Below are 17,995 nucleotides of genomic sequence, written 5' to 3' on the forward strand. Positions count from 1 at the left end.
CTCGAGCAAACATACAAGCAGAGGGAGTTCATCTCTGCACAGGCTGTGATGGAGGGGCCTGGTTTGGGGAACCTGACATCTCTGGTGATGCTTTGAAAGAAGCATTAAGCAAATAATTATGAATTAAATTATTAGTAATTAAATAATTATGTATATAGGTAAATATTAGGAATAAGTATTACTTGTTCCAAGTGATTCCCAGAAGGTAAGAAGAGGATTGCAGGGAGCCAACAGCTCTTTCAAGGGACATTAAATTTCTTGGTTAGTCTCTGTGACGAACCATGGCTAATCACAAGACTACAGTACTAATTAGCCCCCGTAATGACCATGACATTGTTGGTAGCTTATTAACAACTGGTTTTGCATAAACTGATTTTCATAAGCAGCTGACTTCTTTCTGCAACTGTGGTGGAATGGAGCTGTTTGCCTATGCAAACCAGTTTCCCCAGCACTGACAGGGTATCAGGTTATGGCAAACAAAGTTGCAAAATGACTCCCTCCTCTTCCTCTCCAATACCAGGTGCATGAAAACATACCACATACATAGCAAAGGGAGTCCTAGTCCCTCAAATTTACTACTGAAAGTACTGGGAGCAAGCACGTGGTTTTGCTTTGTGACCCCTGCACTGATTTCTCCTCCTTCCTCCCCCAGGTTGGAATGAATGATCTAACAGTGGTTAACCTTCACCTGGCCTTGCCATCCTTGGCAGGAGAGAATACCGGGAAGAACCACGACAGCCACAAACTGGCAGCCTGTGCGCAGAGTTTGCAGGAAACTCTGAAAGGTAGGGCAGGTTTTACCCTGCCAGCTATCACATGCACAATGGCGTTTATGTAATTAAAAGGAATTTTGAAAAGAATAAAATGTCTCTCAGTGAGCATTTCACAAATATTCTCATCAGCCTCACAGTTGTCTTTACCCGCATTTGTGTCTGAATGATGCCTAGTGTGACAAATGTGCTTTTCCTTTGCTCATTGTCTTACAGTCTTTCCTAATGAACACAAACAGCACAGGGAAACCTACTGGCTTTGGCACCATTTTTTCAAATGAAGTTCCTTCTGATTTTATATTCCTGTAAGAGCAAGTTCTGCCAAAGGAAAAAAAGACACCAGAGTTGAGACCTTATTTTAAGTGCTTTGTGGAAATGACACCTCCCTGATATCAGAACAAAGCTTAGTTTTCTTTCCCCCCAGGAGAAATAGGTTCTTTATGCAATGCAAATCAGGAGACAGTTGCTGATGAGAAAAGAGACCAAATCTTGCTTTGGTACCTGGATGTAATATGCAGAATAATTTTGTTGATTTCAAAAAAATTGCTCTGGTTTTACACTTGGATGAATGACACCAGAATGTAGATCTGAACTTGAGCAATGTAATAGGCAGCTGAATTTCTTTACCTCGTTTCTGCAAATTTGCTTCTTACTTTGAAGCTTGCAAATTATATTCAGTTTCCTATGAAGCAGAAAAAACATTTCAGATGTTGCTGATCTTGTTACAGGAAGAGAAAAATGTAGCCCTTTGTTTACTGCTTAACAAAGATGTGAAAGGGTTGCAAAGTTATACGCATGATGATTTTCAACTTGGCCCAGTCTAGCAAGGTTGTTTACTTGAAAGCATTAATATCTCTCTTGTATAACACAAGAGGTATTTGCAGGTTTATGTCTGTTCTATTGTGGTTCCTTTTGAACTGCAGAAGTCAGTCGGAACTGTTTTAAGTGCCCCTGGTTAAAGTATTTGTCCACTTACTTTAAAATTGGAAAGGATGAAGGTAAACAAAAGGATCATTTGTTTAATCCCCAAAGGCTGAACTGAGACACAGATAAATTTGTAGCTCTTCTGAAGTCAACTGAGTGGCACTTCCACTGCATCTAAATTTAGACTGTTGGCATTCTCTTTCTTTCTTTTAATTTTCGTATGGCAGGCATGTTACTGGAGCATGCTTGTTCTTGGCTTAGTCTTTCACAAAAGATGAGAATCAGATTCCTCCAAATGTGTGGGATGCAGGTGTGGTTTCCTAAACAAATCGTAGTGTACACGTGTTACTTTGAAGTACTGAATTACCCTGCCAAAATGAATGTCATGCTTAAAATTACTGCCACCCTTCAATTTCTTCCAAATCAGTCCATAAAATATGGGTAATAGGAAGTTATTTGTCTGTGGGTACTGCAGAAAATTAGAGTTTCTGTTCCTATTTTGCTAACAGATGCCTGTTTAACTATCCTTTACGAGGAGGCCTGTGAGACTCTGAGGATCATTGTTTACTATCCACAGCCTCCTGTAATGCAGAGCACCAGTGTCCCCATATTTCTCCCGTCAGACAAGTGGGTCCTGGTTCCTTTTCCCCTCTCTTTCCTTCCCTTCTTCTGTACTGGAGAGATGTGGTTGCTGTTGGCTGCTCATAGCTAGCTCTTTGCAGCAGCCCTTCTATCTTCTCTCAAGATTTTTTCACCAGTTCATCTTCAGTGTGGTGAACATGGGCAGCACACAGGTGCTGTTCTGAATGTCCTGGTAGTGGTTGGACATAGGGCCCAGGGTATTGGATGGATTGAGAGCAGTCCTGAGGAGAACTTGGGGGTGTTGGTGGATGAGAAGCTGGACATGAGCCAGCAATATGTACTTGCAGCAAAGAAAGCCAACGGCATCAAAAGATGAAGAGCCAGAGGGTCAAGGGAGATGATTCTCCCCTCTACTCTGCTCCCATATGACCCCATCTGGAGCATTTTGCCCAGCTCTGGGGCCCCCAACAAAGGATGGATGTGGAGCTGTTGGAGCAAGTCCACAGGAGGGCCATGAAGATCATCACAGGGCTGGAGCATTTATCCTATGAAGAAAGGCTGAGATAGCTGGAGTTGTTCAGTCTGCAGAAGAGACTTCAGGGAGACCTTATAGCAGCCTTCTAGCTCCTAGAAGGGACCTACAAGAGAGCTGGACAGGGACTTTTAGCAATGGCATTTAGGGACAAGACAAGGTAGAATGGCCTTAAAATGAAGGAAGGTACATTTAGATTAGGTGTTAGAATTTTTTTCCTGAGAGAATGGTGAGACACTGGAACAGGTTGCCCAGAGAAGTTGTGGATGTCTCACCCCTGGCAGTGGATGGGCCAGACTGGATGGGGCTTCGAGCAATTTTGTGTAGTGGAAGGTTGAAACAGGCAGAGAGGTTGGAACTAGGTGATCTTTAAGGTTCCTTCCAACACAAACCATTTTATGATTCTGTGATGTCCTACCATCTGGCTTGACCGTATTCCATAGGTTACCCATGCTTCAGGCACTAGGCTTACAAGACCTTTGAGAAGCAGTAGGAACCTGCTTAGCAGCCAGATTATGATCACATCCTTCTCAACATACACATCTTACTGTCTCCAGAAAGGATTTGGGGGTTTAAGGGTCTGTTCAATTCATGAGGGAAATCATTCAGGGCATGGGAAAATCAGGAGACTGTCCTACAGATGCCCCTTTGGATTGCCACGAAGCAAAGGAGGGTTTCATAATTCCTGCAGGGAACAAGATTTCAACACTGCAGACTTTTCTGCAGGCACTGTCATTCCCTCAGCTGATTGCATTGGCACACCGGAGTTCAGCCACTGCGGCACAGGGCTGAGTTAAGGCAGTGCTTTGCTTTGCTGGCCAAGAGCCACCCACAGGCACTGCTAAAATTCTCTGGTGCTTCAGTGAGTTTGAAGATGCCTTTGCAAACAGACCAGACATTTCTTCACCTGAGGAGTTCTCAGCTGACAAGTGCATCGTTGCTTTGGGCCCAGTGGGTCTGAATGTGTGTGGGAGAACCTTTGTGTGGGACACATGCCTGGCTGCTGTGGGCCGTATAAGTGACCCAGATGGAGGGTCTGGGTCCTTGTGAGACAGTACAGTCTGTGTCAGGGACTTTTGCAGCAAAAGATGGCTTGGTAAGGGAGCACCTGCTGCTCTGTCCTATTGGAGGAGAAGGAGGACCAGATTAATTGGCTGAGGAGCCTCTGGCTCCTGAGGAGGAGAGTCAAGCCCTGCCAGTCTCAAACTTGTAAACTCGAAAAGTAGCATTGTCTTGATTTCCCTTCTCCCCCCCCCCCCCCCTCATTGTAACTGTGGACATCATGACTGCAGTTTTTGATCAGTTATCAGCCCTTGTTACAAGCAAGGGCATGATTTCTTTTGGAACTTTTGCTAAGTTTGGCTGAGAGCCATTGGGGCTGATCTGTGAGACCCCCTGAGAGCTACAGCTGCTGTCAGCAGCTCTGCTCCCTCCCTCTGCTGAGAGATCCAGGGGTGTCCAGTTAGTCTCAGTCACGCACTCAGGAGGGTCCAGGCGGATTCACTTCCTTCCCTCCCGCTGTTTGATGTCTGTCAGGATCTTGAGAGGCAGACAGGACACGAAACCTCAGTGCTGGTGTGCATGATGTTGCTGTCGCAGGAGCTGGCAGAGGTAGGAGCAAGGCTGAGAGTGAGCCAGGACAAGGGGAAATGAAGTTGGTGGTTGTCTAGAAAATTGCTGTTGCTTGCTCTTTCTTGCTTAGCACAGGGCTGCCTGATGTATTGCCCATTAATTTGCAGTCTAGGGAGCCCCAGAAGCTCCTGAGAGAGGGAGTCCAGAAGCAATCCTTTCTCTTCCCAATGATAAATTGGGTTCTAGCCTCTTTTACATGCACCAACCTATTCTGTCTGTCAACTTTTACACTGTGCAATGATTTTATCCTTAGTTATTCTGCATGCAAAAATTTAAATGGGTGAAGAATATAGTGATTCCGTCCCTGAGCAGGCAGCTGTGGGCTGACTTCTTACCACCTTCTGAGCACACATTCAGGTGCTGGGTCTTTGTAGCCTCTGCTAGTTCTAAACTGTCCAGAATGGAGCAGTTAGTTAAAAATGTCACTTGTAAGTATGGTGGTTTTCTTCATAGGTTCCTCATCCAAGGAAAATAGGCTTAAGCATTTGCTAGAACAAGTGTGAGTAGTTTAGAATAGAATAGATTTTGTACATAATCAAGATACTGCTGTTAAGATCCCTGATCCCTGCCTCTCTATCACTTTCAAACACCACACCCCACGGATGTGCTCCAGAAGTTTCTGTAATGGCCCTTTCCCACTTATAGGGCCAAGCTGAAAGCATGGAAAGAGCTGAGTGCTGCCTGGGCATTAAGCAAGTGTTAGTAGTGAAGGACCAAGATGGTTCAGTTGCATTTCCAGCTTCCTGGTCCTGCCAAGCAAGAGATCTTGCATGGGATCTTGGTGATGAGAGGCTCACAATACCACCAGCTCACAGCAAGCACTGTCATCCCATTAGACAAGCATGTTCTGATGGAGCTTAAAACAACCTCTGTTCAGATTCAGGCTTTTTGTTTCTTTCAGAGGTGGGAAGATTGCAGCTATGAAAGCTTTATAGAATAATATTTAAACTCCATGTTATTTACAATATTTGTTACTTGCAAAGGGTAGAGAAAACATAAATATTTTCACTTTCTGTTCATTGTCCTTCTGCATCTTAGCAAGCAGCATGTTTTGAAGTATTTGTGAGTCATATGCCATCAGTCTTGCTGCTTTCTTTCCTTTTCCCAATTAATCTTCCTTGCAACTGGAATAGATTTTGTTGCTGAGCTTGTGCTCCCTCTCCTGGATAGCCCCTTCTACAGCAATAGCACAAAACGAGGTTTATCCAAGAATACTAAGTATGGCAGAGCAATCTGTCTGTCCACCCCATCGTCTCTCACATTTATCAGAGGAAAAGCTTACAGACTCGTACAGTTCTTTAAAGTCAGCTTTGGGATGAATTTTTTGTGCATTTGTCCTTCCTTTCAGTGTCTTTCTTGACTTTTCCAGTACCAAGTTGTATTGCAGCAGCACCTCTAATCAGCTGTCAGCATTCTTCAGTTTGTCTTCTCAGACATCTCTGGCAGTGGTTTGAGATGGGCACCAGAGCATGTGCATTGTCCTCTTACCCCAGTGCACAGCTGGGATGTCTGCATCCACATCTGTGGACCTAGGAGACCACACATTGTGGATACTGAATTAAGGTCCAGAGGCTTTTATTCCTCATTCATTAGGGTTGCAAATACAATATAACTGAAATAATTTTCTGTTCTCATGAAGACAGGATTGGTTGACGAGCATTTCAAGTCATTCCCTGTGTTTCTTTGAAAATTCAGCTGTAGACAAAAAGCTGAAGAATCCCAAGTTGAGCAGAATTCCTTCAGTCACCCAGGCAAAGAAAAGCTGCTGCAGTGTGTGGTTTCTCAACTTATCTTCTGCCATCAGGCTTGCAGGCTGCTCCTTGGTCTTACTCTTTGGCATTTCTCAAATGCAGAGGTTAAAATGAGAACTGCACTTTTGAGACTTTAATATATACCAGCATAAGGCTGCATCTTCTTGGGTTCCTCACAAAAGTGTCCTTGACCCTTACAGAAAATCTATAAAAAGGCAATGTCAAGATAAGTTAAAGCAAATATGTATTTCTTGCAGTGATAAAAAAAAGAAGCTTACAAAGTCACAGATATCTAAAACCCTCTATGATAAGAACTGCTTCTCTTTGAGTTTATCACCATCAGTGAATAGCAAGCAAAAGACACCAATATTAGTTAGATGATATTTAAAAACAAGCATCAAACGTGTACTGGCTGCTTTTATTGTCATGAAGAGACTGGCCATGAGTAAATAGCCAGCAAAAAAGGCTTTACACATAATTCTTTCAGAAGTTCAGAGTACAGTCAGCTTTGCCATTCAGTATTTGTATTTTTCCTCCTCGCATTTATCCTCTCTTCCCCTTGTACTTCAGTGATGGATGTCCATTCCTCCTATTCTTTTGTATTTTTCCTGTTTTCTAGGAGAAAAAGATGTAATTATCCTTGGAGATTTTAACCAGGCCCCAGACAGCAGTGACCATGACATCCTTAGGAAGGAGAAGTTCCATCACCTGGTCCCTTCCAGCACCTTCACCAACATCAGCACAAAGAACCCACAAGGGTCCAAGTCACTGGACAACATCTGGATCAGTCGGAGCTTGAAAAAGGTTTTCACAGGTAGAGCTGCTTTTTAGGGAGGTTGTATAACCTCTAATTAGGTCAGTGGCATGTGTTGAACTTGGGCAATATTACTTACCTTTTTCTCTGTGATTCTTTTTGATGCAGGCCACTGGGCTGTTGTGAGAGAGGGGCTTACAAACCCATGGATCCCTGATAACTGGTCCTGGGGTGGAGTGGCTTCAGACCACTGCCCAGTGCTCGCTGAATTTTACTTGGAAAAGGACTGGAACAGGAAGGAGGTGACACGGAATGGGAATGGGGTGACAGTTGAACGCAACGACTCCCAGACTAAGCACGAACGATGATGTGAACTTGAGGGTGCCTCTTCTGCTACCCAGGAAGCAACTGAAAGCTCTGGTCCCTCACAGCTCTGACAGAGCAGGACTGGCTTTCCCTCTCTCTCCTTCCTCCTCCCTGCACCTAGAAAGCATCAGCACTTGATTTTGGTGGCCCTGGCTCTGTGCTCCTCCTGGAAAATTGTGGACAATGTCTCATGGCAGCAGAGCAATCTGCAGCTTTTTCTGGGGACACGGTGGACATTTTCACACCTGGAGATTTGAATGAGAATTGTACAGAAAATAAAGTGTACTTTTAATACGCTACAGGATCATTGCTAAAATGCAGCTGAGCAGGGCTTTGCTGTGAGAGTGAGGGGGCTGGGATGGTTATTTTCCTTTGCCTCTTTGTAAATTGAGGTAATAAGCCCCAAAAAGAGAGATACAGTGGAAATTCTTGGCAAGTTGCAAATGCAGTTCAACACTTGCAAAAGCTGCTGGAGTTGGTTCCTATGTGACCTGAAATGAGACCTGAGTGGTCCCTCTGGCTTAACCTGGAGAGACCCTATTCTTCTGCAGCCCCATGTAGGCATCTCACAACCTTCCCTTCCTCCCTCATTATGCTCCTGGCAGGGTCATTTTGCCCCATAATGGCTTACCGGAGCTTGGGTTTGGCTTTTTGTTTGGTGCAACATTCAGTGTTGGGTTTTCTTCCTGCACACTAGCCTTCAGGAGCTGGGAAATCACCAACTTGTCCCTCTGCATAGCCAGAGGTCCACTTCTCCTGTGCCCTCTTCCTTATTCCCTGTTGGGGTTCTCACAGGAACAGCCCTTGTCCTCTGATGCTGCAAGTGACATCAGAGAGGTGATATATCCGTGGATCTCTCATAGTCAGTGTTCTGAGCAGGGTTCTGCATGGGGCACAAATAGGTCATGCTTCTGTGGGAGGTCTGTAGATGAGCCCACATTCCTGTGATAACTGCAAAGGCTGACACACGTGTTGCATTGACCTCTGTCCACTGAGGCTTTAGGTGTTTTCAGTTTCTCACTTTGGAAGAGCAGGCAATTATGCATCCCTTTCCTTGCTGCATAAGCCTGGTGCAGTCACTGTGACATGGAGTCTAAATACAGTGTATGGTCATTGTGCATATGGCAGGGATGCGTCTGCTTCTGAGGAGTTCTGGTCCTCTGCATGTCCTAGGTGGGGGACACTTCAATCAGCAGGGAACAGAGCATTAAATTTGCCACCTACATGAATTTTTTCAAGTAGCAATGAGTAAACAGTGACCTAGAAGGGAAACATATCAGGACCGGAAAAAGCAATTCAGCATCTGCAAGAGAAATAGGTTGAGTGTGAAAGGTGCTGAGCTGCCCACTAACGTTCTGCTCTGGGCTGCAGATGACCACACATTTTGCTACTGAATGGAAAGTTCTCTGGCATGACTCATGGGGTTATAAAGGGAAACTACTCCTGACAGCAATGCCACACCAAAGGAGAGTTGTAACTGAAGGGTATAGAATAAACACTATCATATTCTTGCAGCATTTGAGACATCATCTTATTTCTAACAATTCAGTAGCAACAATAAACAACTCTTTTCTCAACGACTAAAAAAATTTCCATACAAACACACAGTTGAACAGCTTTTCTATCTGTATGCAGAACTAAACAAAGAAGGTGTAATAGTCTGGGGGTGCCTCTTAGGCTGAGGGAGGTTTCATGGACATTTCAAGAGGTAAAGTGAGTGACTAAAAGCTCAGAGCATCAGACCAAAAGTGCATCTTTATTTGCTCAACATTCCCTGTTGAAAATGGGAGGTGCAGGCATTTGTCTCTGGTCATTAAAGAAGCCAGCCAGGAGATCTGGGCTACAACTTTTAGTCTGAATTCTTGCTACTGCTTTGTGCTTTTCAATTAGGTACAATTTTGCTGCCTTAATTTAAGCAGCACCAGATCCTCCAAGAAACTCTTACTGGATCAGTGCAAAATATAGGTGAAGATGCAATAGAATTGCCATAGTCAAATAAGTATCATATGAGGTGAGATGCAGTAAAATTCCCAAGAATACTCTTATTCTCATGTACCAGCTAGTGTTTGGTAGTGTTTTCCTGCTATAAATATGTTTGGAGGCTGGAATGACTTTATAGATCTAGAAATAACACTTGGCCGAAGGAGATCCCATTTATTCTGCTGCAGATGTAAATTAATGTAGAGGCACCCAAGCCTAGAGAATGATCTGCAGCTTTCTGTGCAGGTGATGGTCTGAAAGCAGCAGTGCTCAGGGCTGCAGGAGGGGACCTTGTTTTGGCTGATTAGCAAGGGCTGCCAGTGGGGAAATGAGCTGAGTCACCTTCACAACCCATGTGTGAGCTGTTAGGAAAGGTTAATGAGGCTGGTCTGTAACATGGAGGTTGCTCAGCCTATTGGAGAGCTCTGGAAAGGTGGTTATTCAGGATGGGCCCCACAGGATCACAGGGAAGAAGATGGAGGAGCTGGATATCTACAGATGGAGTTCTGTCTTGAATGGAGCATCTGTCCAAGGTACGTGCCTGGTTACTTCATGTTGACAATAAGCAGTGCCTCAGTGTCTTGATTGTTTCACTGGTTTTAGAAAGCTTGCTTTGTTTGCTTTTTGTGACATCCTTGGATGAAGATCGGGTGGTTGTGAGTCTATTAGATTTTGGAGTTCCCAAGAACGTCTGTCCTGTTATGGTTGTTCAGAAGCTGAAGTGGTGACTGTCTTTCTTCTGTGAGTGTGGGAGCAAACCTAAAGTGCAATTTTATTTCAAGGTGCAGGCCCTGCTTTCTGTAGCGAAGGCAGCAACAAAGGAGGTGCCACAGAACCACTGAGCCTTTTCTGCAAAATACTGGATACAGGCTCTACTCCTTACATGTTCTGGGGTTCCCTCAGATGCCCAAATTTTATGAGGCTGGGTCCTGCTTCATAACTAATGTCACTAATGGCTACAGTCTGATTTGGTCCTCTTTTTAAGGCAATTTATCTCACCTGCACACAGTGCTCTTCCCTGCCCGCTGCACATGGAGCCTTACAACAAAGTGTTGCCTCTTATCTCCTCCTGACACATGCTGGCTTCAGACCTCACATGGCCAGGTGACAGATGATGCACAGCACGTGGTCCCTGCCATGGCTGTGGTTGGTGAGACCTCACAGCTGTGGCTTCTGCAAGGGACCTCTCTCCTCTTGGCTGGAGAGGTGGCTCCTGGAAAGGCATGGCTATTTCCACCTTTTAGCATCTTCTGAAATAAAAGCTTGAAGCAGCACCTGGTTCATCAAGGCTTAGTGGGCTATGTCTATTATTTGGCCTGTTTGCTGCTCACAATGAAGGCTTTTAAAATATTCTCAGTCAAATTAGTCTCCTTTCCTATTTACTCTGACCTCTGCTTCATGGCAAAGCCCCTGCTTTGTCCAGTGTGCTTTTTAGAAGAGCATATTTGGCAAATGTCCATTTGGTCACTTGGCTTTGCAGTGTTGTTTCACCACAGTGTTGCAGGCCATTTAAAAAAAGAGGAGGAACAGGAGGAACAATTTGGAGAGCTGCTAAAAACCTCTGAGGAGCAAACACAACTAAATAAATGTCCTGGAGGTGAACTTCCAAGAACCAGGTTGTGGCAGCAGTGAGTTGATAAACCCTGATGCTGCAGGAGTGGAAGGTTGACTGTACAAGGTAACCAGCCTTGGTCTTGGTACTCTCGAGCCTTCGTGGGAGTCAGTGCTCAGTGTTTCTAGAAAGTGACAGAAAAGGGTCAGCCTACAGTAGTTCAAGCTTTTCGTGGATATTTAAATGCCTTGTCCTGAGATTGAGTTGATTTTTAGTTTTAAAACTGGTGTCTGGAGGAGCCTGCTGGCCACAGGCAGGAGCCGGATGTGATGGGAAGCCAAGCTCCTGAGACAGCAGCTGTTGTTCCCTGGGAGTGCTTTGGGTCATGAATTGAAACACTGAGAAATTAGGTGGAAATGTCCCATATTTAGGTTGTGAGCTCTTAGCTGCAGGAAGCAAGGCAAAAACCACACAGGCATTTCCTGGCCTCTGACTTTCCTTTCACATTTCACACTTCTGTACAGAGTTTCTAGATGGGAAAAACTTTGTAGGAGGCTTATGTTAATTTGTGTTTCCAAAGCTAAACACAAAGTTCTCCCTCATGTGAGGAGTTACGCAGACTGTAAACAAGGACTTTCATGGGAAACAGAGCCCACAGCAGCTTTTTCATCCCTGGAAGGGACACAGCAGCAAGTCTATGTGAACTGGCTGCTCTCAGGGTGACTGGAGACCCTTACTAGCAGTTTGCACAGCTCTCTCTGTCACCACTCAGCAGTTCTGGGTTGTGTCCCATGTTCCGGAGAGCAGGACATGACCACAATTGCAGACAGAGCCCTCATCTGCTTACCTGTTTTTTAGGTTTTTAAGCTTTAAGTAATATTTACCTCCATATCTGGAAGGAAAAAAGTTCCCTTTTAGAAAAGGACTTACTCTGGAGTACCCACAGGTTATGTGTACACTTAGCAAATGTGTGGGTGAATGACCCTTTGATGACCCATTCTTCTGGCCATCTTGTAACCCTGCCTGATGAGATGTTCCCAGCCTGAGGGATGTCCAAGTGTGTCTCGTATCAGCTGTGTGAAAGGCCTCATTTAAAAAGAAAAGAAATGGAATGTGCACAAACTTGAACTGCAGTGTTGCTCAAACTTTGTGTGAAAACACAAGGAGCACTAGCACCGGGCTGTCAGAGCACTTTCCCACCAGATTTTAGAGAATGGACTTCAGGGAAGCTCTTCTCCAGATCATTGCTTCAGACCTCCTTAGTCCCTTGGCATACTGGTAGACAAGAGGGGCTGCCTTGCTGCTGGGTGGTTACTTTACCTCCTCCTGTTCTTATTGCTTGCAGTTATCAGCCTGCTCCCATGAAGATAACTCCATATGTGTCTGGTGGGCTCATCAGTTCTCTTGCATAGCCTCAACTAAAGGACTATTACTCCTTTTCCTAGCAATTTGTGGTTGTGTTACTCTTCCCCTTTGCCCATGAGGCTTCTCCAGCTGCTTTAAAGGATTTCTCACCCTACCCTCATCCACTCAAGTGCTCCTTGGGTCAAGAAGGTGCTGGAGGGAGAAGTGCTTCTGCTACATCTCCTGTCTCCTCCCTGCCTTCTGCCCTGTGCCTCGGGGACATATGGAGGTGTATGTGGAGACCCAAAGGGTGGCAATACTGGTCAGCTGATACACACGGTGCTTTTCCCTGTCTGTCACCTCTGGGACAGAGCGGGTAGTACAGCTGCTTGTAGCAGCATGCTTTGCTTTATGCTCAGAAATCAGCCTGGGAACCTGCTGTGGCTCCTTTCTATCTGCAGCAGGAAGATAGCGATGTAACTGTCAGGGCTCCAGACTGGAAACGTGTGACCAGAGCTACACTTAACCACCCTTTTCACTTCAAAACAGAAGGAAATGGGTTTCTTTTGCCCTTTCCACAGTGGGGGAGCTGTGCAGGATCTTCAATGAATCAGAGTGGGTAAAGGGGATGTGTGAGATTGCAAACACACGGGGAGTGGGGGAGTAGCAGGACCATGCCAAGAGACAGGCAGGAATGCCATGGGGGCTCCCTGAAGTAATTCATGTCTAGGACATAGCTGCAACATGGAGGGGTGAGCTGGAGGAATGTGGGACCCAGAGGCTGGGAAAGGCTGAGGGATGAAGATGAGAGCAGAAGGAGGAGTGAATCACAGCTGGAGGCTTCTCCACATGGTCCTGTGTGCCTGGTGACAAGTCTTTTCCAAACCTGAAAAAACTTCTTTGCTGGAAGCTGTAAAGGAAAATCAGAAATACAGAAGACCTCAGCTTTACCAATACTGCAAGGAGAGGAGGGGGAAGAGGTTGACTCACAAATCACCTGTGGATTTTTTGGTGGGTGGGAGTGAACTGACATACTTTCTAGGCTCAGAGATGCATGATGTGGTAGGGAACATATTCCTTAGATAAAAAGGAAGGTGAAAGACTGGCTATTTCAGTTAGGGATAACAAAAGTCCTTTTATAAATACATTAATAACAAAAGGAGGGGCAAGGAAAACCTCCATTCTCTGTTGGACTTGGAGGGAAATATAGTTAAGGAAGATGAGGAGAAGGCTGAGGTACTTAACACCTACTTTGCCTCAGTTTTCACCAGTAAGACAGGTGGCCCTCAAGACAACTGGCTTCTGGAGCTGGTGGACAGGGAGAGGGAGCTGAATACCCCTCCTGTATTCCAGGAGGAAATAGTGACCGACTTACTGAGCCAGCTGGATCCTAACAAGTCTATGGGACCAGATGGGATCCATCCCAAGGTGATGAAGGAGCTGGCAGAAGAGCTTGCCAAACCGCTCTCCATCATCTTCCAACAGTCCTGGCTCTCTGGGGAGGTCCCAGATGATTGGAGGTTGGCGAATGTCACCCCAATCCACAAAAAGGGCTGCAAGCAGGACCCTGGCAACTACAGGCCTGTCAGCCTGACCTCCGTGCCTGGCAGGGTTATGGAGCAGTTCATCCTGAGTGCAATCGCACAGCACCTTCAGGGTGGACAAGGGATTAGACCCAGCCAGCATGGGTTTAGGAGGGGCAGGTCCTGTCTGACCAACCTGATCTCTTTCTACGATCAGGTGACCCACCTGGTGGATGAGGGGAAGGCTGTGGATGTGGTCTATCTGGACATCAGCAAGGCCTTTGATACTGTCTCCCATAATATACTCCTGAAAAAGCTGGTAGCTCATGGCCTGGACAAGTGTACCCTCTCCTGGATTAAGAGCTGGCTGGAGGGTCGGGCCCAGAGAGTGCTGGTGAACGGAGCTGCATCCAGCTGGTGGCCAGTCACCAGTGGTGTTCCCCAGGGGTCTGTATTGGGTCCAGTCCTGTTTAACATCTTTATTGATGATTTAGATGAGGGTATTGAGTCCATCATCAGCAAATTTGCTGATGACACCAAGTTGGGAGGGAGTGTCGACCTGCTGGAAGGCAGGAGGGCTCTGCAGAGGGATCTGGATAGACTTGAAAGATGGGCTGATTCCAGTGGGATGAAGTTCAATAAGGCCAAGTGCCGGGTCCTGCACTTTGGCCACAACAACGCCCTGCAGCGCTAAGGCTGGGCACAGAGTGGCTGGAGAGCAGCCAGGCAGAAAGGGACCTTGGAGTACTAATTGACAGGAAGCTCAACATGAGTCAACAGGTGGCCAAGAAGGCCAATGAGATCCTGTCCTGAATCAAAAATAGCGTGACCAGCAGGACCAGGGAAGTGATCCTTCCCCTGTACTCTGCATTGGTGAGGCCACACCTTGAGTACTGTGTTCAGTTCTGGGCCCCTCAGTTCAGAAAGGATATTGAGGTGCTGGAGCGGGTCCAGAGAAGAGCAACAAGGCTGGTGAAGGGACTGGAGCACAAGTCCTATGGGGAGAGGCTGAGGGAGCTGGGGTTGTTTAGCCTGGAGAAGAGGAGGCTCAGAGGTGACCTCATCACTGTCTATAACTACCTGAAGGGAAGTTATAGCCAGGTGGGGCTGGTCTCTTCTCCCAGGCACTCAGCAATAGAACAAGGGGGCACGGGCTTAAGCTCTGCCAGGGGAAATTGAAGTTGGATATCAGAAAAAAATTTTTTACAGAGAGAGTAATCAGGCATTGGAATGGGCTGCCCGGAGAGGGGGTGGATTCACCATCCCTAGAGATTTTTAAACACATTGGATGTGGCGCTGGTTGCCATGATCTAGTAAATGAACTAGAGTTGGACCAAGGGTTGGACTCGATGATCTTGGAGGTCTTTTCCAACCCAATCGATTCTATGATTCTATGATTCTAATTAAAGAAACATAGCCTGAGGGATGAGTGCTAGAGTCCAGGACAAAAGTCAGACAGGAGAAATAAGCCAGTAAGCTGGAGCAAGCAGCCTGAGAAGTCTCTTGTTTGGGCTGTGGCACAGGGTGGAAATCAGGCCCTAATGCACACATGTAAGAATCTCCAAGCACCATTTTCTGGGCTGTGCTGGGACAGGATCTGGACGTGAGCCCAGCTCTGCTGTATCACAGTAGCTGTGCAGGGGGACTGCTGTTGGCATGTGCTCTGCTTTTCCTCCAAAGCCCCACAACATTGCAAAGGCCAGGGGAGAAGGTCCCTGTGGGGAGATGCCCACCCTGCTCTGAACCTGCAGCATGACAGGAGTACTGTGGCCTGGAGCCAGCCACTCCCATCCACTGGCTGCATTTCTCCCACCACCGAGTTCTCTTAGTAATTTTTTTCTTTTCAAACCCATGTCTATTCAACCCAATCCTGCTCACTTATGTGAGCCATATCTATGTGGTATCTCTCCATGTTCTTTCCTGCTTCACATGGTGGCCAGTGTAGTTTGAACTTTGGTCTCAGTATCTTTGTTATCAAAAGAATTGAAATAATGCTGTACTTCACCCTGTGTGTCCTTAGAAACCTCAGGAAAAGATGCCAGAAGTGTCTTAGAGGCACTATATGATTGGGGAAAGATACAAAGCATTTCAGCTGCACCATAAGAAATTAATTTAGACAACTTGAATGGGGAGGTTATAGCTGTGCCTTGAAAGATACTTCTGATGATATCTTTTCATTGTTGAATCAATGTTAATGAATAGGTTTAAAATTCCATATCCAGATTTTCTGGGTTTAATCTAATAGACTTTCACTTGTGAGAAGTCTGTAATTGTTCAGCAAAGCCAAAATAGATTTTCCTTTTTGTATATTAAAGATACATGATCTCATTTTTAACTGCACACTGAAAAAAAATTGGTGTTAATATATTATGAAAATTATTAAGACACTTTCAAATGAACATACCCTTAAAATACTAAACCAAAACAAACCCACCAAAACCAAACCAAAAAATTGTTCCAGCTGTTTCCTTTTGCCTTTGTCTTGGCTTAGACAGGGTCTTTCTCAACTTCCACCCTGACTCATGTGTTGTCAGATTTCCATCCTGGTTTCAAGCATAAATGATTTCCATCTGTCCTTTCTTTCCAGGCAGGCAGGAACAGAGAACCTTAGTGCTCAGATTATTTCTGGAGCTACTGCTAGGACATTCAGGATTACAAGTCTGGCACATGAGTGTTGCAAAAAACCTTTCAGAGTTGCAATAGTCCTGCAGATAACCTATAACAAATGTGACATTTATTCAGTACTGAAATGCACCTGCCCAGCAATGCTGACACTGTAGAAGGGGCGTCTGGGATGCACTGAGCAAGGGAGAACAGTGGTGCTTTGGGAGCCTGTGGAGGGGGCAGGCTTCAGGCCGTGTGTGCCAAATTCTCTAGCAAGGGAGGGGGAATGTGGTGTGATAATATTTAGCAGTGTTGCAGGCACATCAGCTAATGACTTTTAAAATATTTTCACTAAAGAGAATCCAAAATCCTTATATGTTACCCTTAGTTATACATGAGGGAGCTGAACCATAAGGAGAAGACAGGACTCCTGGAGATAGGTAAGCACATTTTAAGTGTCAGAGGATGGATGGTGCTGAGAAACCCATCACAGCAAGGCGGCTCTGATGCTGCCTCAAACCATATCCTAGAAAAATGGGGGGGGTAATTTCCTCAGAGCAGCTTGACTGAGGGCAGTGGGAGCCATACTATGTGCAAACTTCAACAGATCCTTCTCAGCTCCAACCCCAAGTGATGTTTTGAAAACCATGTCAGAAAGGCACCTCTTCACGCACAGCTTGGGATGTCCAACTTGCTGTACAGCCAAGGCCATTGGAAGAGAGTAATGCACTCACACAACACGATATAACACTTCAGTACTCCCACCTCTCTATCATTCTTTTATTTGTCTTTATTTGTAAAAGTTGTATAAAATGCCTTTTAAAATTGGTCTGGTGAAACTGGGAGACTTTTCCAAGTTTCTGTATAGGAACAGAGCAGCAAGACAGATACAGATACACAGCAAAGGAACCAAGCCAGACCGTTAGGAAAGGCTGTCAACACATCATTGACATCATGGGACTATGTAGTGATGTGAGCTCACGTGCACTGCTGTCCATACACTCTTACAGAACTTCAGATTCACAACTTACTAACCAGCCTCTTCACAGTGAAAAACAAATATTCTGAAAAATTTACAAAAGTTACACTTCAAAATTTGAAATACTTTTACAAAGGAGGAACTACAAATCTGATGCTGAGAACAGAAGCTGACAGCTTCACCTATTGCTACATATCGATACTGACCACTTCCAGACTCCAAACTTGCACCAGGCAAATCTATTTCTAGAATAATGAAGAATGGAAGTTTAATGGCACCTACTGCTTTGAGAGAAAGGTGATGCAGGTCTTCAAGTAAAGCAAAAAGGCCTGTAATAGTGTTTAGGGCTACAGAGTGGTAAAACAGTCAAGTGGCTGTTGGACAAAGGGCTGCAGGAATGGCATTTTGTGGAAAAGTAGGGTGACTAGCACAGCCTCCTGGTTTTGAGGACACAGTATACATGTGCATTTAGATTATAAGACACCACTACTGCAGGAGGAGGAAAAGCATTTTGCTTATGTAGAAGTCACTAGAGGAAGGCAGGGATCTCTCCTGCAAGAATAAAATCAGTTCAAAATTGTCTCTTTCAAAAAGGACTGTCTTGCATACCCCTCGGTCAGTAAAGTGAGCCAAATTCTTCCATGAGGCAGATCAAATGATCTCAGGTTGAGCCAAAGGTTGCAGTCAAAAGCTGTCTCCAAA

The 17,995-nt window shown here is 45.4% G+C and overlaps 1 protein-coding gene across 1 annotated transcript in view; it reads left to right on the plus strand.

Annotated features, from left to right (window-relative positions):
* EEPD1 (endonuclease/exonuclease/phosphatase family domain containing 1) overlaps positions 1–7,610 on the plus strand; it is a 61,917-nt gene extending 54,307 nt beyond the window's left edge. Inside the window, exons 5-7 of the mRNA XM_071561407.1 lie at positions 653–785; positions 6,811–7,005; positions 7,114–7,610. Coding sequence (XP_071417508.1) covers positions 653–785; positions 6,811–7,005; positions 7,114–7,313 — 528 coding nt within the window. The 3' untranslated portion in view covers positions 7,314–7,610. The remainder of the gene's footprint in view (positions 1–652; positions 786–6,810; positions 7,006–7,113) is intronic.
* The last annotated feature ends 10,385 nt before the right edge of the window (positions 7,611–17,995 follow it).

The sequence above is a fragment of the Pithys albifrons genome, chromosome 7 (genome assembly GCF_047495875.1).
Source record: "Pithys albifrons albifrons isolate INPA30051 chromosome 7, PitAlb_v1, whole genome shotgun sequence".
NCBI classification, from domain to species: Eukaryota; Metazoa; Chordata; class Aves; order Passeriformes; family Thamnophilidae; genus Pithys; species Pithys albifrons.